General features: G+C 47.7%; 2 protein-coding genes across 2 annotated transcripts in view; one reads left to right on the top strand and one right to left on the bottom strand.

The window, feature by feature from the left end:
• The window catches only part of LOC118591852 (AP-1 complex subunit beta-1-like), a 49532-nt gene that overhangs the window by 11246 nt on the left and 15305 nt on the right, over positions 1-22981 (bottom strand). The window contains exons 2-8 of the mRNA XM_036200317.1: positions 13145-13207; positions 10249-10354; positions 7867-8002; positions 6729-6974; positions 5482-5672; positions 5291-5345; positions 2226-2395 (exon numbers count right to left, since the gene is read on the bottom strand). Coding sequence (XP_036056210.1) covers positions 2226-2395; positions 5291-5345; positions 5482-5672; positions 6729-6974; positions 7867-8002; positions 10249-10354; positions 13145-13181 — 941 coding nt within the window. The 5' untranslated portion in view covers positions 13182-13207. The remainder of the gene's footprint in view (positions 1-2225; positions 2396-5290; positions 5346-5481; positions 5673-6728; positions 6975-7866; positions 8003-10248; positions 10355-13144; positions 13208-22981) is intronic.
• LOC118592252 (AP-1 complex subunit beta-1-like) lies at positions 1869-4933 on the top strand. Its single transcript, XM_036201074.1, has 4 exons — positions 1869-2455; positions 3218-3478; positions 4058-4259; positions 4852-4933. Exons 2-4 carry the CDS (start codon positions 3363-3365, stop codon positions 4912-4914), a joined length of 381 nt encoding a protein of 126 aa, XP_036056967.1. The 5' UTR covers positions 1869-2455; positions 3218-3362; the 3' UTR covers positions 4915-4933.

Here is a 22981-nt window from a genome sequence, read left to right on the forward strand (position 1 = left end):
AGCTGCTTTGACCTCCCATCTCAGATGGTCCTGCCCTGCCTCTTGGACTTGATTGGAAGAGCTCAGAAGGTATTGGCTGTAGTCTGGTCTGTGTCTTTTCATTGCTGTTCCTTCAGCTGTGACTTAGGGAATGTCTTCTCCTGACCAGTGCAGGCATGTCACCTACTGAGTCCAAGCATGGGCAGTGGAATCAGAAACCCTAGAACCCACACCCCTCATCTGCTTCACCCTCACTTAATGATTTTATGCTCATCTTTAACATATGCCTAGCCCATAATAAGTACTCATGAGTGGTAGTATTGACCTGGGTCAGAATTAGATTCAAAAGTGAAGGGTTGGGGATTTAGCTCAGTGGTAGAGCGCTTGCCTAGCAAGCACAAGGCCCTGGGTTCGATCCTCAGCTAAAAAAAAAGGGGGGGTGGAGGAAGTGGTCCGGGAAAAAGCAGGGCCTGCTAGTTTCCATAGCTGACAGATAATATCTAAGCAGCACACCCCTCCCCACACTCTTGCCTTGTGGTGTTGGGGCTGTCTCTGCCACCCTAAATGGTCTCTGCCTTGGTCACAGTCCCACAAGCAGGAGCTACAACTAGGCAACAGTTCAGACTCTGTCCTTGTAGCTTAACAACTCCCATGGGAGAGAAGTTTTACCTTAGCAGTCCAACAAAAGTCCCGAATTCTGTGTTTTGTGGAGCCATTTACCAAGACTGACGGGCCAGTTGTTCATCCTGGCCTATATGGGTTGAAAGAGATGGAATGGCAGTTCTCGGAAGGAAAGCCAGCAGAGTGGGCGCTGAGTGAACGAGAAAGCAGATGTCCGTGCAGAACGCTAGCAGTGGGTCTCATTGCCACTCACCCTCCCACTGCCGCCCGCCTCCTCCGTGTGGCTTCACTTTTAACATCAGCTGTTCATCTGTGGCTCCCAAGAAGCCAAGCCTTGCCTGGTCTCTTTCTGCCCCTATGGAGGATTGCGGGGGTGGGGGGTGTAAACTGCCAAATATTTGGGTAAGTCCTGTAGCCTCTTCCTCCACAGGAATAAACCTGCTAAGGAGCCAGGGATTAGGGATGTCAGAAGGAAAAGCTGAGTCAGGAATCTGTAGGGAAGAAAACAGCCCTGAAGTTCTGAACTCAAGCTTCCCATGTTCCTTAAATTTGCTGAGTCCTTGCAAGGGTGTGGTGGTGCACACTTTAGCCCCAGCACTGCTTCTCCAGGGTTATCTCCATTGGTTGTCCGCTTGACTCTTGCAGTTAACCATATGAGTTATACCCATTTTACAGATGAGGAAACCAACTCAGGTAACCTTAATGACTGCTGGGAAGTGATAGAGCCAGAGTTCAGATGAGGTGTGATCTTACTCTAGCTTCAAATCAAGTGCTATAGGTGTTTTGCAAAGTTCACACCAACTCCCACCTGAAGTGAGCCATACTTCTCTCTCTCTCTCTCTCTCTCTCTCTCTCTCTCTCTCTCTCTCTCTCTCTGGGTCTAGCTTTCTTTTTTGTTTGTTTTTTGTTTATTTTTGGTAGCAGGGTTTCTCTCTGTAGCCCCAGCAACTCACTCTGTAGTCCAGGTTGGCCTCAAAACTCAGGGATCCACCTGCCTCTGCCCACAAGTGCTGGGATTAAAGGCGTGCACCACCACCAGCTGCTCATCATTCTTAAGTGCCTCCTGTTCCCTAGACAGTAGCCTAAGCAGTATAGGGTCACACAGTGTGCTAGACAGACCCTATCCCCCTGCATCAAAGGTCATGGTCAGCTCAGTGTAGTGGCACACACCTTTAATCTCACTTGGGAGGCAGCAGTAGGCGGATCTCTGAGTTCCAAGCCACCTGGTCTACACAGTGAGGTCCAGAACAGCCAGGACTACATAAGGAGACCTGACTTTAAAACAAGAAAGGAAAAGCTTACAGTCATAGGACAGCCTCATAGCCGATGACATTGATGAGGGAATGGAGGAGACTGGAAGGCTGAGGCTGGGGGTCAGCATGAGGACCACAGTGAGGAGCATCAGCTGAGGATAGCCTGATGATGAAATGGAGAGGTCAGGAATGCTTCTGATAGGCATGCAGTTCCTTGCTAACAGGCTAGCTCTGTGGGGCCCTACTGGCCTCTCCTCTGGATCTGGATCAACACCTCTAAGGAGCATACTACACATGTTGCCTTTTGAAGCTCTGAATCTCAGACTTGATGCTCTGACCGGCATGGCATCTAGGAGCCCAGCTGAACCCTACCTGTCGGATAGTACCATGCCCAGCTCCACATCCGAGTTCCTCAGCAGCAGCCCCAAGACTGGAAGAGCTGTCCTTAGACCCACCAGGCCTCCTTTGGTTGTGCACCCCCCTCCTTGCCTTGTCCCTTGCAGGTCCAGCTGCAGCTGCTGACAGCCATTGTGAAGCTCTTCCTGAAGAAGCCCACAGAGACTCAGGAGCTGGTGCAGCAGGTCCTCAGCCTGGCCACGCAGGTACTGCCTGCCTCCTGAAGCTCCCCACAGAGCATCAAAAGAAGCTTTATTCCTGGGAGCCAGTCTCCTCTAGCCCCACCCCCAAGGGTGGCATCTGTGGGAACTGACGCCAGAGTAGCCTGAGACCCCTGACTTCCCAGAGTCAGAATTGCAGACAGATGGACATGGGTGGTGTCACCGGGGAAACTGAAGAGAGGGGATATGTGGGAACCAAAAGGTTTGCTGAAAGGTAGGGCATTGGAGACCTGAACTAGAAAACCAAGGAGGCTGGGCGTTGGTGGCGCATACCTTTAATCCCAGCACTCGGGAGGCAGAGGCAGGTGGATCTCTGTGAGTTCAAGGCCAGCCTGGTCTACAAAGCGAGTTACAGGAAAGGCTCAAAGCTACAGAGAAACCCTGCCTCGGGGGAAAAAAAAAAAGGAGACCCAGCTGAAAGTTGGGGGCTAGGATATGCCCCTTAAAGTGGTTTAGGGGCAAGCATTTGGTTATGTTCAGAATAGTTGGTTGAGACAGGTATAGTAGTACATGTTTTTACTCTGCACTTGGAGGCAGAGGCAGGCAGACCTCTGTGAGTTCAGGCCTGGTCTCCATAGTGAGTTCCAGGACAGCTAGGGCTACACAGAGAAACCCTGTCTCAAAAAACCAAAAAGAAAAAAACAGACTAAACAAACACAATTGTTAGATGCTAAGGCTGGTCTATGGGAGACCCCCTTCTCTCATCTGGGAAGGAGTTCCATAGGCTTCTCCACTCCACCCTCCAAGGACTCAGACAATCCAGACCTTCGGGACCGTGGCTACATCTACTGGCGCCTGCTCTCCACTGACCCTGTAGCTGCTAAAGAGGTGGTGCTGGCGGAGAAGCCCCTCATCTCAGAGGAGACAGACCTTATTGAGCCTACACTGCTAGATGAGCTCATCTGCTACATTGGGCACGCTGGCTTCTGTCTACCACAAGCCACCCAGCGCCTTTGTGGAGGGTGGCCGAGGAGTGGTGCATAAGAGCCTGCCACCCCGCACTGCCTCGTGAGTACGGCTGGCCAACATGCCTGAAGGCAGGCCTCAGAAAATGGCCCCTGGAAAGGCCTTAGTTTAAGCAAACAAGGATTCTAGCCACCTTCTGCCACTGCTTAACTACATCCTAGGTGTCCATGGATCACTCCATTGAGACAGTGTCCATTTAACAGGTGAGGATAGTGGGTATGGAGAGTTTGGACAGTTGAGGACCCCACGGCCAGCAGAACTGACTTCTAGTGCTGCAGACCTGTTCCCAGCACCTCTGTTGACAGTCTTGGGGGCTGGTGTCTAGTTTCCTTTCTAACGAGCCAGAATATGCACAGCCGGCTCACCACATGGAGAGCTCAGAGAGTAGAAGGGAGGCCGGGCGGTGGTGGTGCACGCCTTTAATCCCAGCACAAAGCCACACAGAGAGCCCTGTCTCAAACAACAAACAAACAGAGTAGGTGGGACTAGGGAGGCAGAGACCAGTCATATAGATGCCCCATCCCCCACCTGCACCCCTGGACAGTGAGGAAACCCAGTGCCTGTCTTAGGGAAGGGACACTGATACCTCCGCCCCCACCTGACCCTCTCTGTGTCCAACAGGAGCGAGAGCACAGAGAGCCCTGAGACAGCCCCTACTGGAGCAGCCTCTGGTGATCAGCCTGATGTCATCCCTGCCCAGGGCGACCTGTTAGGTGACCTCCTCAATCTGGACCTTGGGCCTCCAGTGAGTGGTCCACCTTTGGCTGCCTCCTCAGTGCAGATGGGAGCTGTGGACCTTCTTGGTGGTGGCCTCGACAGCCTGGTATGTCCTGGGTCCCCCAGGTGATGTCACTGATGATCTTGAGATGAGCAGGCTTTGATGCCCTCTGTGCTACCATCAGCCAAGAGGTGGGTGGGGTGTTGGATGCTCATCCTGCCCTCAGTGGTGATTGCCTAGCTCCATACTCAGTCACCTGCGTCCTCTTAGGATGTCCCTAGCTCTGAGGAACTAGGCCTTTGTCCACTTACACTCAGGCTACACCAGCTAAGGAGAGCGGTCCAGCCAGACCTCCATGGAAGGTCAAGGTAGAACCTCCTTCTGCCCTTCCTCAGGCACCTGATGGTGCTGGGCAGAGGCAGCTTCTGAACCTTCCACTTGGTATCAGTAGTCTGGCCATGAGAGGTCCTAGGACAAACTACAAAGAGGTATGACACAGGCTGTGAGGGTATCAGGCTAAAGCCATGAGGAAGGGTAGTATCCTTCAAGGGGGGGGGGGCTGGGCCTCAGAACACACTCATCCCAACTAGAGCCACAGTTAACTAACCTCTCTCTTTCTCTTGTCTCCTGTTCTTTCCTGGCCTTTCTTTCTGCATGTCGCTGCCTGTCTCTTCACCCTGCCTGCTTCTGCTTGGAGATGGGGGATGAGCCTGAAGGGGTATGGTTCTACCCTCTGTCACCAACTCTTCACCCGTGCTGAGCCTCGGCTGGTGGGCCAGTGTCTGCGCAGCCTTTGCTTTGACCTCCTGGCATGCAGTTGCCCTGGGCCCACGCCCACAGATTCTCCAGTCCTCACCACCCCATGACAGTGAGGCCTTGTCCCTAAGGCCTGCCGGCCCTCAGCCATGAGCTCTCCTAGAGAGCCCCTCCATGCTTAGCTTACCCTACTAGCAATGTTCATTGGCTCCCCCTCTGTAAGACGGCTGATGATACATTTCACAGATGTACTTTAAACATTACATAACACGGAAGGCACCCAGCAGAGGGCAGGTACCTAAAGGATTCAGTGGCTCTGAAGCTACAAAGCTCTGGGTTCAACTGGTGGATACTTGTTAGTCTGGCCAGTCCCAATCTACGTTCACAGCGAGCAGGGAGCTTACTGCCCGACACCATACAGCTGACAGCATGGCTCTGGAGATGAGACACAGACTGGCCCCCTCCAAGTGTGTCTGATGATGGGAAGAAAGGTCTTGGAAAGAGACCCGTTCAGAGAGCCCCATGAGGACCACATCCAACCAGGCTGGTAAGCAAGGGGGTGTCTGCTCACCTCTGGGCCTCACGGTCATCCTTGGGCATGTAGTTGGCCAGACAGTCCAGAATGAAGATCTGGCCCCACTCAGTGCACTCATTAAGGGCTGTCAGCAGCTTGTTGATGGACTGTGGGTTCAAGTCAAGCAGGTTGCTACTGGGATGAGACTCAGCGATCTCTGAGAGGGCAGCCACTGCGTTTGCCACCACCTGGTTGAAAGGGTGGAGGGGTAGAGGCTGGAGGTACCACTCGAGTCAGAGCACAGGGGCTAATGACACTAGCAGGTCGAGAGGGACATTCTGTAAAGGAATATGATCCTGTTGCTAGGTTCTAGAGCCTCACGACACTCACTCACCCCACTGACTCCTCTGTAAAGCAGAACTAAGGTAAACACAGCTGCCATTGGGAAGAAGGGGAAGAAAGGTTCAGCTCCAGGCACCCAACAGTGGAAGGCAATGCCCACCACCAGTCAACCTCGCTCTACTGGCTAGAGCCACTCAGGGCAGTGGTTGTCAGCTGTGCTTCTCAGAGAGAGGAGAATCCTGCAGGTCTCTTCAAGGCTGCTGAGAAAGGGTAACTATAGAGGGGTTTCTACCAAGACAGCTCCTTTCTGTACAGTCTATAATGTTTTCAACTTGGCTGCATGACACAGTGTTCAAGCTAACAGTTTTTAATCTATGAGCAATCAGCGTTTCTGGTGAATACAGAGTGGGGGCTGGGCCCAATGTTCTGAATATTTCACTTTTTCTTACACACTTCTAAATTTAAAAAAGCTCTTGTTACACGGCACAGGCTGGCCTATAACTCTCATCCCTCATGCCTTGGTCTCCTGATGGTTGGGATTACAGGCCCTGACCAACTTCACTGCAGACTCTTGTGTCCTGACTTCTACACTAGAGTACTGTCAGGTGACATCTCCACAACCCCACATGCTTGGGAACTACCAGGGTAGTCTTGCACTGACTGCAGAGTCACAGCTTGCCAGGTCAGGCCAGCTCAGGTCAGCTATGTTACCTTCCAAGTCTAATGATGAGACAAACAGGGATCTGAAAGATTAGGCAGCTTTCCTAATGTCATGTAGCTAGTTTGAGAGGGTAAAAGGAAATCCAGGCCTCATTCCCTGCAAAGCACTGCAAGGAGCAGGCACTAGATACTCAGTAAGGCCCTCCCTTCTGAGAAAGGGGACAGCCAGGTAAGGGTCAAGCCAAGTCTTCCTCCCAAGCAACTCAGGAGCCTGTGGGCATCACAAGGACATTAGCACTTACCATGGGGTTAGAGTCAGAGATGAGGTCTTTAAGTGTGTCCAGGAAACCCTGGTCTTCTACCAGCTGGGCGTTGATATCATGGAGCTTGGCTACACACACAGCTGCTGTCTTGCGCACATATGGATCTTCATCCTTCAGGCACTTTCGGAGCGGTTCACACAAGTACTCTGTGATCTTGTCAACTCGGATGCAACCCATGGTCCTCACGGCCAGGGCCCGGATGAGGGGGTTGGGGTCCTCACAGTCCTGAGGGGAACCAGTCATTGGCCAGGGGCAGGGGTGGGATGAGTCATCTGTGGCTTCCTATTCTTCCTGGCCTCCAGCTCTGAGCAACATCAGACAGCTGCTGTGGGACGTCCACTGGCCACAGCCAACAATACTCAAGGTAAATGCCACAGAATGGATGCCAAGCATTTGCCAGCTACTGTGTGAGCGGCTCTCCATACTTTCTGTGTTGTTGCTTCCTGATGCCCTTGATGCTCACATCAAGAAGCTGAGGCTCTCGAGAAGGTGCGTGCTCACCCCGTCAGAGTGGAGCAGCTATCCAAACTCATCTGCTCCTAGCACCTAGTCCTCAATCTTTCCTTTTCCAGACAGGGTCTTGCCATGTTGCTCAGAAGGCCTGGGACTCCCTGTGTAGCCTAGACTGATCTAGAACTCACAGCAATCCTCCTTTCTTAGCTCCCCAAGTGCTGGAATTATGGGCACACACAGCCACAGAAACCTCATTTTCCTGTATGTGAGCCCCAGTGGGCAGGGGTCAATGTCCAAATTCGTGCTTTGCTCCTCATCTAGTGACAGAAAATAGAGAAGGGAGTCATCTGGTAAGGGGCAGAGCTGCTCTCAGACACTTGCTACAATCTGTGCTGGCAACACACACAGGGAAATGAGAGGCCAATAGGCCTGGTGCCACCTCACAGGGAATGAATAAGCCATAATCTCTGGGTCTATGGTTCTGGAGAGAGGGAGCCCTCTGCTGGAGGATGAGGCCCTCAGCCTGCTGAGGCAGAAGGAAGCCTGCAGGTCTGCAAATGAGCCTGAAAATTCCATCCAAGGCAGAGTGCCCCAGCACTCCAAAGAGACAGGGACAGTGAGCAGGCCTTCCCCGCATTCCCACTTCCACTGGGTTCCTGCTTACCTTCACAAAGGTGTTGACAGCCATGATGGCCATATCAGGCTGACTCTTGGCATAGTTCATCAAGTACAGGTACACCAGCTTCTTTAGCTCCAGGTTGTCTGTCTGCATGCAGTTCACCACATCAGGGAAGAGGGCACTGCAAAAGGAAAGAGCCCCAGTCAAGGCTGAAGACAGAACACAAGCTTTGCTGGCAGCGAACTGCAGGGGAGGGAAGGGATGGCAGTGAGAAGTAGGAAGAAGGAAGAGAAGAGTGGTCTGAAAGGCTTGCTTTCTTCATGGGGTTCAAGCACAAGAAGAGCCCATCAAAACAGCTCTGCCTCTTGCTATGCTCATGACTCTGGGAAACTTCTTCCAGTCCCTAAGTATGAGTTCCTTCATTTGTAAAGAACGAGCAACAGAAATTGACCTTGAGGCTGGGGCTGGGGCTTAGTGATAGAACACTTGCCTAGCATACACAAAGACCAGGGTTCAATTCCCAGTACTTCTCCCTACCCCCAGAAACCCACTTCCTAACGAGACAGTACTCCTAGAGCATCTGGTATTTCAAGAGTATCATTCTTTTTTCCTTCCCTAATGCTTCATGTGGTCCCTTATATCAGGCTGCTAGTTCCAGAGCATCTCAGAGAAGCAGGGCTAAAGGGACAGGTTTGGCACCCTCTAAGAACCAGCAAGGTATATGGGACTCATGCTGTGTGCCAGGCTTGTTGCTAATGATTGGACACAATTCATCTCACTGAACAGCCCCAAGAAGCCGGGGGAATGTTCCCTTTTCCGGTAATTCTGAGGTTAAGAAATGTCAAACACGAGGAGCCAGCTCTGACTAGGACCTTTGCTGTACTTGGCACAACTCTTCCCAGCATGGAACCCTAACTATCCCAGAGTTACAGGCCTTGAGATGAGAAATACAAAGATGAGTTTTCCGGAATGTGAACCATCACCCTCCCTCCTAATTCTTGGTCACACTTGTCTTGAATGAGAATGAAGGACACCCAACAGAACAGCTTCCCTTCAGAGCTGCAATGGACAAAGTCACCTGGAAAGATGACACACCAGCAAGAGCAGAGCCACTCTGGGGAGAGGAAGAGGAAGTGAAGAGCCTGAATGTCTCTCAGGCATCATCAGGAAAGCAAGCTCTTTTGAGGAGGGAGAACAAAGGTATTTCCTTTGTTAGGAAGTGACAGATATGTTCCAACTGAAGGGGAATATAGTTTTTTCTAGAAAGAATGAGATTTACAGATGCCCAATCCTTTAAAACCTTTTTTTTTTAAAGCTGAGGATCGAACCCAGGGCCTTGTGCTTGCTACGCAAGCGCTCTACCACTGAGCTAAATCCCCAACCCAAAACATATTTTTAAATCATAGTTTATGAAGTGTGTGTGTGTGCGCGCGCGCGCGTGCACGCTTGGGCTCATGTGTGCCACAGTGCACATGTGGAGGTCACAGGACAAGCAGTAGAAGACAGCCAAGTGGATCCTGGAGACTGAAGTCAGGTCATCAGACTTGGTGGCAGACACTTTTAGCCACTGAGGTACCTCATAGCCCCAATCCTTTTACAATCTGTCCTAAGAGGGTCTCTGCTAAGAATTCTCCTAACTGGCTTCAGAAGTCCTTGCTAAGGGTAGCAATCAGGTGGGCAATCTGTGTGGAAGCCTGGGACAGTGGGATCATTCTCTAAGATCCAGTCAGGGAGCAGCTAGACATCAGAACCTCTGCGGTATGAGCAAGGTACTATGACATACAGAGAACAGTCTGGATTCTGAATTGGGGAAGGTCCAGGCTCCATATCTGGTTCTGCATTAGTCATGTGATTGTTAGGGAGTATTTTTCCTCATTCTTTTTCTTATTTATTTGGCAGTAAAAACATCACTGCACACAATGGAAAGTGTAGAGAAGCACTGAGAAGATGTATCTGAAGGTGTTCTGCAGATTTACCAATGCAAATATCGAGCTGTCATGAAACCTATCACTTGGAGATCTCTCAGTCCAACAGGCGGTTAAACACAACTGCATACAACATGAAGACAGCCTAGAGCAGGTGCTGAGCATCAGAACAGAGAACAACAACAAAAAATAAAAAAACACACTTCCTGTTCTCAAAACAAACCAGAACCGCCAGCCGTGCTGGGTTAATCTTCCTACTGGGCAGCAATCCTCTGGAGCTTCGCAGAGGGCTCTGCCACACCCTCTGGAGTGCCCAGTCCGCCTCACTCTCTTTCTTCTCTGCCTGAGCTATTAGCACTGCAGCCTGTCAACACGTGCAAACAGAATCCTGGGTCTGGAAACGAGGCTTGTCAAAGGAGCTGAACGAGAGAAGCTGGAAGAAGGGGCAAACTGGACCCTAGCTATGACAGCATCCGGCTATCACCAGCTTGCTCTTGCATACCTGACATCTTTGCCCACAGTCATTGATGCAATCACTTTCTTTACTGCCTCCTTCTTCTTCTCCTTCTTGTCACTGTTAAGCTCTGCTTTCAGCTCGAAGATCTCCCCTGAGGACAGGAGACAGCAATGAGCAGTCCATTTTCACCCCAAGATGATCTCCTGCACCAACTTCCCAGAGAACTGCGTCGAGGTAGAGAGCAGCTTTAGGCCCTTGCTTAGGTAGGACAGTAACAGTGAGGAAAGGTGAAGAGAGATTAAGGTGATGGAAGCCTGGAGGCCATGTTGGACTAAAGGAATGGGAACCAAGGTCCTGGGGGCTCCCTCAGCCAGCCTGCTAAAAATGCAGAGGACAGCAAGCTCCCCTTAGCCTTCTCACTTGCCCTCATTCTCTCAAGGCTGAGTGGAATTAGAGGTGGGTGGCGGTGGGTGGTGGCTGATCTTACACGTTGCCTTTTCCTGTTTTCCCAGAACCCTGAGCTCAAACAGCTTGCTCAGGGTTTCACTTCCTCAGCCTGGAGATGGGAATTGAGCTGTTTTACAAGGGCTGCAGCATGCAATAAATAGTTCTCAAGAACTTGATGATGTAGAAAAGAAAATGAGGATGTGTGGTTGCTCCCCACCTCCACCCCATGGAGATGAGATAGTTAGGACGTGCTAATTCCAGAACCACACTAATTCTTCCATATCCTTTCTCATTTCATATTCACAACAACCTGCCTTTCCCCATTTTACAGATGAGCAATGGAGGCTGTTCCATAGCAAATGGGACAGGCTAAGGTTGGAAACCAGGTTTGTTCCTTCCAAAGCCTATGCTCTAAATAAATCCCTTTGCTTGGTTGGCTCTACCATGGACAACCCTTTGCCTCTCTGACCCCATTTTTTGCCTGCTCCTCTCTCTGAACTGGCCAATGAACTCTCTCACTCAGTCTCAGCTATGAAATGTCCAGCTCATTGCTTGGCACTCTGCTCTGCATCAAAGACAACTGTTGATATTAATTAGCCATATGAAGAATTCTAGTCCTAGGTTTGTTTTTGTTTTTCAAGTCACTTGGGGGTGGGGGTGAGAAGGGACTGTGGGGGGAAATGCTAAGAAAGTTCTAAGTAGATTCATAATGAGAAAAAAGAAAATGAGTTTTGTTTTTGTTTTTTAAATCATGATCACAAAAAGAAATTAAATACAATTGATTAAGAACAATGACCTAGCAAAGCCTGAGCAGGGTCGCATTAACGGCACTGCTTAACAGGGCCAAGAATAATCATAGATCCTGTGGCTCAAATTTATAAAGGAATACATCTTCCTCCTCAAAGAGGGGCCTGGATTCAGCAACAAGGACAGCCTTGGCCAATGTCCACAGGGATTTGGATATTCACTCAAAGCATGTGGCCAGGTGATGGAGGTCAGTCAAACCCACCCCAAGAAGACTGGTAAGATGAGGTTTTTGCTCAGAGATGCCTCCTTCCTCCAGCCACTAAACCTGGCTCCTGGGTCATAGAAGGCAGCCAGTTCTTTCTTCCCCAAGGCCACATGCCCAGTCTTTGGTGCTGTAGTCTCAACAGAGTTGTGATCCTGGTCTCACTAACTCCCTTCAGTCTTTTATTACAATCTGCCTTGGATCTTTCTCAGATTTAGATTCTAGATGTCTCTATTTCTATTCACTGTCTCTCAACCTCTTTTTCACAATCAGGGACCCCATGACAGGGCTTCACATAAAGCAGATTAAGCTTGAACTTGCTGTGTATCCAAGAATGGCCTTTAATCCTCGATCTTTCTGCCTCTACCTCCCAAAGCTAAGACCCAGCACACCTGACAAGACTGTCTTAAATAAGCAACAGCTAGACCAGTAAATAAAATGCCTACTCGGGGCTGAAGAGATGGCTCAGTGGTTAAGAGCCCTGGCTGCTCTTCCAGAGGACTGGGGTTTGATTTCCAGAACCCACATGGTGGCTCACAACTCTCTGTAACTCCAAGGATCCAACACACTCTTCTGGCCTTCTTGGGCACCAGACAAAGACATTCATACAAAGAAGTAGTGTGTGTGTGTGTGTGTGTGTGTGTGTGTGTGTCTGTGTGTGTACATACATATTTTTTTTTTTTAAGGAGACTAAGACTCTCCTGCCTCGTCAGCAGGCCCTGGAGATGAGAGGGTAAGAAGGGCTGGCCAGAGAGATTAAAGCTCACCCATCAGCCACAACAACTTCCACTACTTCTTTAAAAGCAGAAAGGGGCCGGGCAGTGGTGGTGCACACCTTTAATCCCAGCACTTGGGAGGCAGTGGCAGGTGGATCTCTGTGAGTTCAAGGCCAGCCTGGTCTCCAAAGTGAGTTCCAGGAAAGGTGCAAAGCTACACAGAGAAACCCTGTCTCAAAAAAACAAAAACCAAGAAAATAAAATTAAATTAAATTTAAAAAAAAAAAAAAAAAAAAAAAAGGCAGAAAGGAACAGTTTCCAAAGACATTAACCCAGCTTAGTAAACTTCAGTGCAGCAACTTAACTGGCTTTAAGACTGAGTCATGGGAACCGTTGGGAACTATTTATGATGACGTCAAATGAATAACAGAATAAAAACTTTTGCTACAACATGAACAATGCCATAGATAAGGGCCAGCCTCCCCCGACAGCAGGGCTACTGACAGACTCTGTATTTTCCGCAGGGAGGGGCAATGTATTTAACTACTTTTAAGCCATGGGGAACAAGGACGTTTCCCCATGCTTAGCATTAATGTTCTTTTCTGGATTCTAAAAGGACACTTGGGTTCTTACATCATCAACTATGAACAGTTTTGGGATCATCATTCCCAATGACACCTCCAACCTCCACCATCCCCAAGCTCCCCAATACATCCGGGAGGAGAACACCTGGGAGACATAGCACAGGCTGTGGGAAAACATACAGTACCTTTCTTGGTGGTTGTGAAGTATTTTGAATCAGTCATTTTGGTCCTTTATCTGTGGCCAGACTCTGCAAGACAGAGAAGAAAAGGGTGGGTCTGTGTTCTGGTCCATTTTCAGTTAGGGTGTGCACTGGGAGGAAGAGAAGCATCCAGAACACACAAAGTAGGGAAGATAACTGCTTATCTCTTTCTCCAGGCAAGTGAACTGTTAGGTCATGGCTGGTCTTATTTTGGAGGGTAACTGAGGGAATCTATCAGTGTTTTGACCAAACAAGTTTCCTTCTAGGAATCTCTCCCACAGAACAAGAGCCTGAGGTCATTTGTCTTTTCCGGTCTCATTATCTATGACACACTTCTATGGCTGTCAGTAGGCAGACAGTTGAGTAACTATAGATTAATCCATGGACTACAAATAAACCCTTGACGGTCAGTCATAGCAGACCCCCTTGCCGTGTTCAGCACATTCAGCATGTTCTAAATATCCACCCAGCTGTGGGGCTCAGCTTACCAAAGCTCAGGCGGTTCTATCCTCACCTCATAGATGCAAGTGATCTTGAGCAAAGCAAAGTTTAAGAAGTGAGGGAGGCCGGGTGGTGGTGGCACACGCCTTTAATCCCAGCACTCGGGAGGCAGAGCCAGGCGGATCTCTGTGAGTTCGAGGCCAGCCACAGCTACCAAGTGAGTTCCAGGAAAGGCACAAAGTTACACAGAGAAACCCTGTCTCGAAAAACCAAAAAAATAAAAATAAATAAATAAATAGATAGATAGATAGATAGATAGATAGATAAATAGAAGAAGTGAGGGGGGGGGAGAGATGGCTTAGTGGTTAAGAGCACTGACTGCTCTCTTCCAAAGGATATGGGTTCAATTCCCAGTACCCACATGGCAGCTCATAACTGTCTGTAATTCCAGTTCCAGGGGACCTGACATCCATGGCAAAAACACCAACACACATAAAATAAAGATAAATTTTAAAAAAAAAAGTGAGGGAGGGGGACTGGAGAGATGGCCAGGAGTTAAGAGCACTGGCTGCTCTTGCAGAGGACACTAGATCTGGTTCCCAGCAACCTACACGGCAGCTCACAATCACCTATAACTCCAGTTCCAGGAGATTCAAACATACTCTTCTGGCCTCCAAGGACACTGCACACACATGGTGTACATACATACATTCACTCAGGCACACACATACCCATAAAATAAACAGGTATTTATGTGTACTAGTGTTTTGTCTGCATGTATATCTGCGTACCACATGTGTGCCTGTGGAGGCAAGAGGATGTCAGATCCCTTGGAATTGGAGTTGCAGATGGTTGTGAGTCACATGTGGGTGCTGAGAATTGAACCTGGGACCTCTGGAAGAACAGCTGTGCTCTTAAATGCTGGACCATCTCTCCAGCCCCCTAAGTAAATAAGTCTTAAAGAAGCAAGGGGGGCCAGATGGTGGTGGCGCACGCCTTTAATCCCAGCACTCAGGAGGCAGAACCAGGTGGATCTCTGTGAGTTCGAGGCCAGCCTGGTCTATAGAGAAACCCTGTCTTGAAAAAAAAAAAGAAGCAAGGGGTTTTCTTCTTTCCACAACTTCCCTCAAGCTTCTAAAAAACTACAATTATCTCTAGGAGGCTGGAGTTTGCACACCATGACTGCACCGTTTCTCAAGTCTGGCCAATTTTCTTACAGCATCTCTTAAGACATTACCCAGTTGTTGTAGTCAGGAGGTCAAAGAGAATACTGAAGCCCCAAGTTCATCCAGCAAGCATTTACTGAGTAACTACTTCTTGATCAACAGCTGAAAGATAAAAAGGAAGTGGGCGGGGTACTGGTGAGATGGCTCAGCAGGGAAAAGCACTATGCCATGCAGATTGACCAGAGTTCAATTCCTGGGATCTACAGTAGATGAGAGAACTGACCTATGATCTGAGCATGTGCACCCCCCCTCTGACACACACACACACACACACACACACACACACACACACACACACACCTGTAATAATAATTTTTAAAAAACAGCTAATGAGCAGTCCATGGCACATGGCTGCAATACCAGCCTTGAAAAGTAAAGCTACTAAAACTGTCTCAAAGGAAAAAAAAAGTTACCCAGGGGCCACAACACCTTGGATAGCAGCTACTTCTGGAACTGCTCTGAGATTTACTAAGAAGTAATCATTTATTAGCACCTCTACTAAAATAGGAGGTTTAAGAGGCCAGGGAGATAGCTCAGTGGTTAAAGTGCTTAGCAATTACCTGTGAAGACCAGAGTGCTCAGAACTCATGCAAATGATGAGTAGGTACGGCAGCCTGCCAATAATTCCAGTCAGGGCTTATGTTCTCTTGATGAAGAAATTCCTCCCCATTTGAGAGGGACGATAGGGCTTTATCAGCACTAAGGTCTTAATCAAAGGCAGGGGAACTTTCTAATCTACCTGTAGTTTTTCATGGTAGAGAAAAATCACACAGCTGCTGCACCTGTAATCTTAGCACCTAAAGGAACGAGGCAGAAAGATTGTGAGGTGAATCCAGATTGGGCTACAGACTGAGACCTTGCCTCAAAACCAAAAACAAAGCCGGGTGGTGGTGGTGGCCCACGTCTTTGATCCCAGTACTCAGGAGGCCGAGGCAAGAGTATCTCTGAGTTCCAGGCCAGCCTGGTCTGCAGAGTAAGTTCCACAGCTAGGGTTACAAAGGGAAACCCTGTCTCAGCAGCCCCCACCCCAAAGATGACACCTGAGGTTGTTGAGTTAGTAACTCAGGAGGTAAGGGGGCTTGTTGCCAAGGCTGATGACCTGAGTTTAGTTTCCGGCCCCCACATGTTGGCAGAACCAATTCTTAAAAAAATTATCCTCTAACCTCCAAAGGGCAGATACACAAACACAGAAGAAAGAAAGGGAGGGGTCAAGAAAGACATCCAAATGGAGCAAAGTCACTTCATTTTGTCCATTCAGTTGCCTCAATGAAAGGGACTCAAATATGTAGCCTTCTTTGTATTTCTTATTATGAGGAGGCAAAATGAAAGGCCACGATGCGACCAATGTGAGCTATACAGTCTCCCCAGCCTGACTACTTGTTTCAAATTCAGCTTGTATTATGGCAGGACAGCACTGAAACTGTCCCCACCCATTTTCATCAATGGAACACTAGCGTGTCTCAGGCTGCTTTAAGTACTTATGGATGCCATAGAACATGGGTTCTCAACCTTTGGCAAACATCTATCTCCAAAAAGATTAACACTGTGATTCATAACAGTAGCAAAATTATGGTTATGAAGTAGCAACAAAATAATTTCATGGTTGGGGTCACCAGAACATGAGCGACTTTATTAAAGGGTCGCAGCATTAGAAGGCTGAGAAGCACTGAATAGAATAAAAGAACAGAAGCTTCACTAACAACAGTATAAAGAAAAAAGACAGAATTCTACTTTTCTTTTACAAAATTCAGAAGAACGAAGGCCCTTTCCTTCTAGAGCTGCAGGAAAGAGCCGGAGAGACGCCAGATCTAATGATATAAGCCCTGCATGGTGCTTCAGAAAAGATCCAAGTGCTTCAGGGGAGAGCCTCTGCTTTGCTGGGCTCATAGCATGGGCCAGGGCTGGAAACAACCCATAAGGGGAGGGGCATGTGGGTTTGCCTCACAGCTGGTACCATCCACCTTCAGGCCCCATATAGGGCTCTGCACAAGGCCAGTGTTCAACTGACAGTTCTTCAAAGAAACTAAAGGGGCCACTGGAGATCCCAGGGGCACTCATCCACCGACAGCTCCATTATGTAACTCTGTGCATTCGGTATCAATAGCAATTTACTTAAATATGTTCTTTTGCACATGCACACAGCCACTTTTTTCAGAATGCTATTAATGAGAAGGCAAAAAAGATAATAGGTGTTCTGTTGTATCACAAAGGGCTACATGGTTTAAGAAATCAGATTTGCGCCGGGTGGTGGTGGCGGCGGCGGCGCACGCCTGTAATCCCAGCACTCGGGAGGCAGACGCAGGTGGATCTCTGTGAGTTCGAGGCCAGCCTGGTCTACAGAATGAGATCCAGGAAAGGCTCCAAAGCTACAGAGAAACCCTGTCTCAAAAAACCAAAAAAAAACAAAAAACAAAAAACAAAACAAACAAACAAACAAACAACAACAAAAACAAAGAAATCAGATTTGGGAGCATAATATCCAAAGGGTCCAAAATAGGAAAGCCTCTGTTCCTTGCTGAGTCTAAGAGAATGATTAAGGCTGAGGGGACTATCTGGGCATGGAGGTACATTCCTGTATCTATAAGGACTATGTCCTTAATTACATCATCTGCCTGCGCCGGTGTCCCACCCTAAAAAGCGGGCGGGCCCTCTGTGTGTTCCTTTCTGCTCTCTTCCCTCTGTGTGGTCTCTCTGTTTCTCTGGCTCTTTCTCTCTCTGTCTCTCTGTCCTCTCTTTCCCTCTCCCTCCCTCCCCCACTTCCTCTCTCTCTCTCTCTCTCTCTCTCTCTCTCTCTCTCTCTTCCACTCTGTCTCCCTCCCCTGCATCTCTCTCCCTTTCTCCCCCTTTCTCTCCCAATAAACCTCTAAAAAGGTAACTATGGCTCCTGACTTTCCCCCAGCGCGCTCCTCTGGCATCGCGGGCAGGGGCCAGCCACCAGCAGCGCCCTTTAGCCAACAGCATCCCCAGCAGTTGGGAGCTGAGGAAGGATGAGAGCAGAGCACATAGTAAGTCCACTCCTTAAAGCAACAAGCAAACAAACAACCTATGAAAAATAAAGTTGGAAGAAAAAGGAAAACAAAATAGAATACCAAGCACTCCCTGGCTGCTGGGAGTTTTCTTCTGCAGTGGAAGAGGCTGTCAGGGCCTTCATGCCTCTGTAGACACAGTCTAGCATCTAGGAGCCCCGAATTCCCAGGACAAAACCCGCCAGAGATCGATTCAGTACTGCACACAGCTGACCAGGAGAAAGGGTCAGGAAAGCTTCTCTTTTTTTTGTAGATTAAAGAGAGGACAGAAGATGGGCACAGTCTATAATCCCAGTTCCTCAGAGAGCTGAGGTAAGGACAACTTGAGTAATCCCAAGAGTCCAGGGCCAGCCTAGGTAATAACAGAGACTCTCCTGCAGGGTTAGCCAGCACAGATCTGCAGCCAAGCTTCTAACACATCTCTCAGAATGTAACAACCACCCACAAATCTGAGCTGGCCTTAATACGTGAATTTCTGTAGCATCTACTCTGCAGATCCCTCTGCAGAGGCCCAGTGGGGCAGATGACATATACATAAACTGTGTTCCTCCGAAGTTGACCATGTCCAGAAATGATGCCTCTGCAGAGGCCCAGTAGGGCAGATGATATACATAAACTGTGTTCCTCCAAAGTTGACCATGTCCAGAAATGAGAGAAGTAAAGGGACACAGGGAAAAGGAGAATGATTTGGAAAGCTACCCAATGCCCAGGCTAAAAATGAAGACACCCTCACTCCACAGGGTAAGCAAGCACCCACAGCTTGCAGATCTGCTGTAGAGCACTCTCTCTTGGGTCTGGTCTTTAATGAGCGTCCTCACACCACTGCCAGGTCTTACGTTTGGTTGTCTCTTGGATGTCACTGCAGGAGAGATCTTTCATTCTCTCCACAGGGATGGAAATAAATAAATAAATAAACAAACAAACAAACAAACAAACAGTTCAGTCCTGAAAGCACTTGCACTTGGAGGAGCCATGGGAAAGCAGCAAGTCCCTCACACTGCCAGCTGTGGCCTATACCAATTCCTCTCCCATAAGGCCAAAGGTGCTAAGACCCTGTCATCTGACACACCTGATCAAGTACATGAACCACATTTAAAAGTAGGTGGTCAGTGCTGGAGAGATGGCTCAGAGGTTAAGAGCACTGACTGCCCTTCCAGAGGTTCTGAGTTCAATTCCCAGCAACCACAGGGTGGCTCACAACCATCTGTAATGAGATCTGGCGCCCTCTTCTGTATACATCATCATCATCATAAAAGTAGGTGGTCTGCTTAGGCAAAAAAAAGTATGAGGTTTGTATTCTATCTTTATGAGTGGCAGGGAACATTTTCAAAAGAAGTAGTTAAGTTGGGTGTGGTAGTTCACACCCATACTACTACTATTCAGGAAATAGAGGCAAGGGGATTGCCATGAGTTTGAGGCTCACCTAGACTACAGAGCAGACTGTGTCAAGCAAACAAGGCAGTAATCTGATAACAGAAACCACTCTGGAGGAAAGATACAGCATTTGGGACTGGGATCCCCTCAATGTTAGCATTTACAAGTAAGAAATGCCTCAAGGGGACAGCACTCCTGGAACAACTGGTTTGCCCTTCAGAAACCAGTCACTGCCCCACCTCCAGAATGACGTGCCACACTATACAACAAATTCCCATTAACCTCCACTTTAAGACAAGCAAACATTTTTATATTTTTGAGGGGAGTGTGTGGAGATCAGAGGAAAAATAGGGAAAAGTGGTTGTCTTCTTCATCATGTGGGCTCCAGGCACAGAGCTCAGGTCTTCAGGCTTGGTACAACTGTCTCCCCATGTCAAGCCATCTCCATGACAATAACCTCACATTTTAAGACTTAAATCAAATACTAAAAGTTGAAAAGAAGCAGTTTTCCTTGAGCTCTGCAAAATAATTAAGCACTGGCCACAGAGCTGAGGGTCAAGAATAGGAAACTAAGTCCAAACACACACACACACACACACACACACACACACACACACACACACACAAATAAATAAAGTTGGGATTAGGTTTAAGAAAAGTCCTTAAATACTTTTCAAATGTTTTAGATATGTAATTATCTAAATTTAAATTTTTTTGTTTTGTTTTTTGAGATAAGGTTTCTCTGTGTAGTTTTGGTGCCTGCCCTGGATCTTGCTCTGTAGACCAGGCTGGCCTCGAATTCACAGAGATCCGCCTGCCTCTGCCTCCCAAGTGCTGGGATTAAAGGTGTGCACTACCACCGCCCGGCTCTAAATTTATAAATTTATTTATTTATTTATTTATTTATTTATTTATTTATTTTTTTTGGGTTTTTCAAGACAGGGTTTCTCTGTAGCTTTGGAGGCTGTCCTGGACTAGCTCTGTAGACCAGGCTGGCTTCAAACTCACAGAGATCTACCTGCCTCTGCCTCCCGAGTGCTGGGATTACTTACAGGCGTGCGCCACCACTGCCCGGCTAAATTTAATTTTTAAAACAAGAAATATAAACTATCTGCTTTAAGCTAATAAAATGAATTTAAATCTCGTAAGGACCTTTTTAAATGAACAACTTTTCTCTAATGACTCAAAATTGTTAACAGAAGTGTGTGTGTTCAGGGCTGGAGAGATGGCTCAGTGGTTAAGAGCACTGGCTGCTCTTCCAGAGGACCCAGGTTCAATTCCCAGTACCCACATGGCAGCTCACAACTGTCTGTAACTCCAGTTCCAGGGAATCTGGCACCTTCACACCAATGCACATAAAATAAATTTAAATAAATTATTTTTTTAAGTGTGTGTGTGTGTGAGAGAGAGAGACAGACAGACAGTCAGCCAGCCAGCCAGCCAGCCATGGTCTCTTACTTATTCCCTGTAGTATATCCCAGGCTCACTGGACTATGAGTACCTCCCACCGTGGCAAGGGAGTGTTTGAATTACAGACACATATACCACATCACATCCTAGGGATCTGAACTCAGGTCCTCACACTAATGTGGCAAGAGCTTTATCTACTGAATCATTTCCCTGTAAACAGAGGCTTTATTTTTTTTTGTCCCACAGTCCCACAGCCGCTTTTAAAGTAATCACTCAGAGACTTAATTACAAACTGTTTGGCCTATTGCTCAGGCTTATTACTGACTAGCTTTTACAACTCAAATTAACTGATTTCTATTAATCTATGTTTTGCCACATGTCTTGTGGCTTTACCTGTGTTTTAGCATCTGACCCTGACTCCTCCCTTCTTCTCCCTGTATATCTGCTTCGATTTCCTGCCTGGCCAAAGCAGCTTCTTATTAACCAATGGTAATAAAACATAGTCACAGCATACAGAGGGGTTATTCCACAGCATTACTCCAGTCTAATAGTAACTTTAAATTTTTTAAAATTTTATTTAGGTGTATTAATGTTTTGCCTGCATGTATGTATGTGCACCACATGCGTGCCTGGTGCCCTGGATCCCTTGGAATTGGGAGTTTTGGATGATTATAAACCACCGTGTGGGCGCTAAATATCAAACCCAGGTCCCCTGCAGAAGCAACAAGTGCTCTTAACTGCTGAGGTTTCTCTCCAGCTCCACAACACTAACTTTTTAAAGGGATGACAGTCAAGATGAAGTGAACTGACTTCATTGCCTTTGTTTCTTTTTCTTTTCTTTTTTTTTTGAGCTGAGGATCGAACCCAGGGCCTTGTGCTTGCTAGGCAAGTGCTCTACCACTGAGCTAGATCCCCAACCCCATTGCCTTTTTTTGTTTGTTTGTTTTTTCGAGACAGGGTTTCTCTGTGTAGTTTTGGTGCCTGTCCTGATCTCACTCTGTAGACCAGGCTGGCCTTGAACTCACAAAGATCTGCCTGCTCTGCCTCCCGAGTGCTGGGATTAAAGGCATGTGCCACCACCGCCTGGCTCCTTTTTTTCTTAAATTACACTTACTGTATGTACATGTATATACACACACAGTTCCCAACATGGGTGTGTATGTCAGAGGACAAGTTGCAGAACTGAAATCTCTCCTCCCACCATGTGGGTCCCAGAGATAGAACACAGTTTATCAGGCTTGACAGCAAGTGTCTACCTCCTGAGCCATTGTGCTGGCTTCTATTTAGTTTCCATGTTTTAAAACAGGGAGAGCATCACTTGCTGGTTTATGTATCTCACATATTTCTTCTAACGGGATAGCATGAAAATGAAAACTCAGTGACCAGATCAAATGTAAACAAAAGCTGAGAAGTGCCTCTGGGTTTCACACTCAGCATCAAACAAAAGCAGCCAACCAAACAGAATAAACAAATACCTTAAGTGTCATGGGATGCCATTTAGATAGCTGTAGAGCAGAAAAGCAAAAGTAGACTGTGGTGGTAGAAGACGGGGCACTGGCTAAGGGGCTGGAAGCTCCCTGAAGGTGATGAAGATGGTCTGTGTCCTGATGTACATGCTGGGCACATGTTACTTGTGTGAATTATACAAACATTAAGAACAATTTCTTTCTTTTTTTCAGATTTTTGAGACAGGCTTTCTCTGTGTAGTTTTGGTGCCTTTAATCCCAGTACTCAGGAGGCAGAGGCAGGCAGATCTCTGAGAGTTTGAGGTCAGCCTGGTCTACAGAGTGAGTTCCAGGAAGCCAGGGCTACACAAAGAAACCCTGTCTCAAAAAACAAAAACAAAACAGTAAGAACCAATGTTGGAGAGGAAAAGGTAGACTGGACCAAAATCCAGAAGAAAAAAAGTGTTTCTATGATATAAAAGCTAGCCTTAAAAGGTCCAATTACAAAAAGTCAGTTTTCCTGCATGACCAAAACAATAAAAAGGCAAATTACAAACTAACAAAAAGTGTCATCCCATTGATGACAAAGGCACACTTGTTTCCATAGCATATCAAAATCCAGAACTGAGGCAGGTAGGTGGCTTATGGGCACTCAGCCCTTGGAAAACAAGATGGAAGGAGAGTTGGAGGCCAGCCTAGGTTACATAACAAGACCTTGCCACAAAACAAACAAATGAAACCCACCGACACCAAGAAGAGAATGGAGAAGGATGTAGACAGTTTACCAAATGTGAAACATTCATGCCTAGACATAAGACACAGAAACTGAAATTAACAGTGAGATCATTGAGCGGCTACTCGACTAATGAAAAGCTAAAAGTCTGCTAAGACTCCACGTTG

This window comes from Onychomys torridus, chromosome 10 (genome assembly GCF_903995425.1).
Source record: "Onychomys torridus chromosome 10, mOncTor1.1, whole genome shotgun sequence".
In the NCBI taxonomy this organism is placed as follows: Eukaryota; Metazoa; Chordata; class Mammalia; order Rodentia; family Cricetidae; genus Onychomys; species Onychomys torridus.

Coding starts and splice junctions, on each gene's coding strand:
- LOC118592252 (XM_036201074.1), top strand. CDS start 3,363: ATGAGCTCATCTGCTACATTGGGCACGCTGGCTTCTGTCTACCACAAG. Junction 3,479..4,057: donor CTGCCACCCCGCACTGCCTC/GTGAGTACGGCT, acceptor TGTGTCCAACAG/GAGCGAGAGCACAGAGAGCC. Junction 4,260..4,851: donor GTGGTGGCCTCGACAGCCTG/GTATGTCCTGGG, acceptor TTCTGCTTGGAG/ATGGGGGATGAGCCTGAAGG.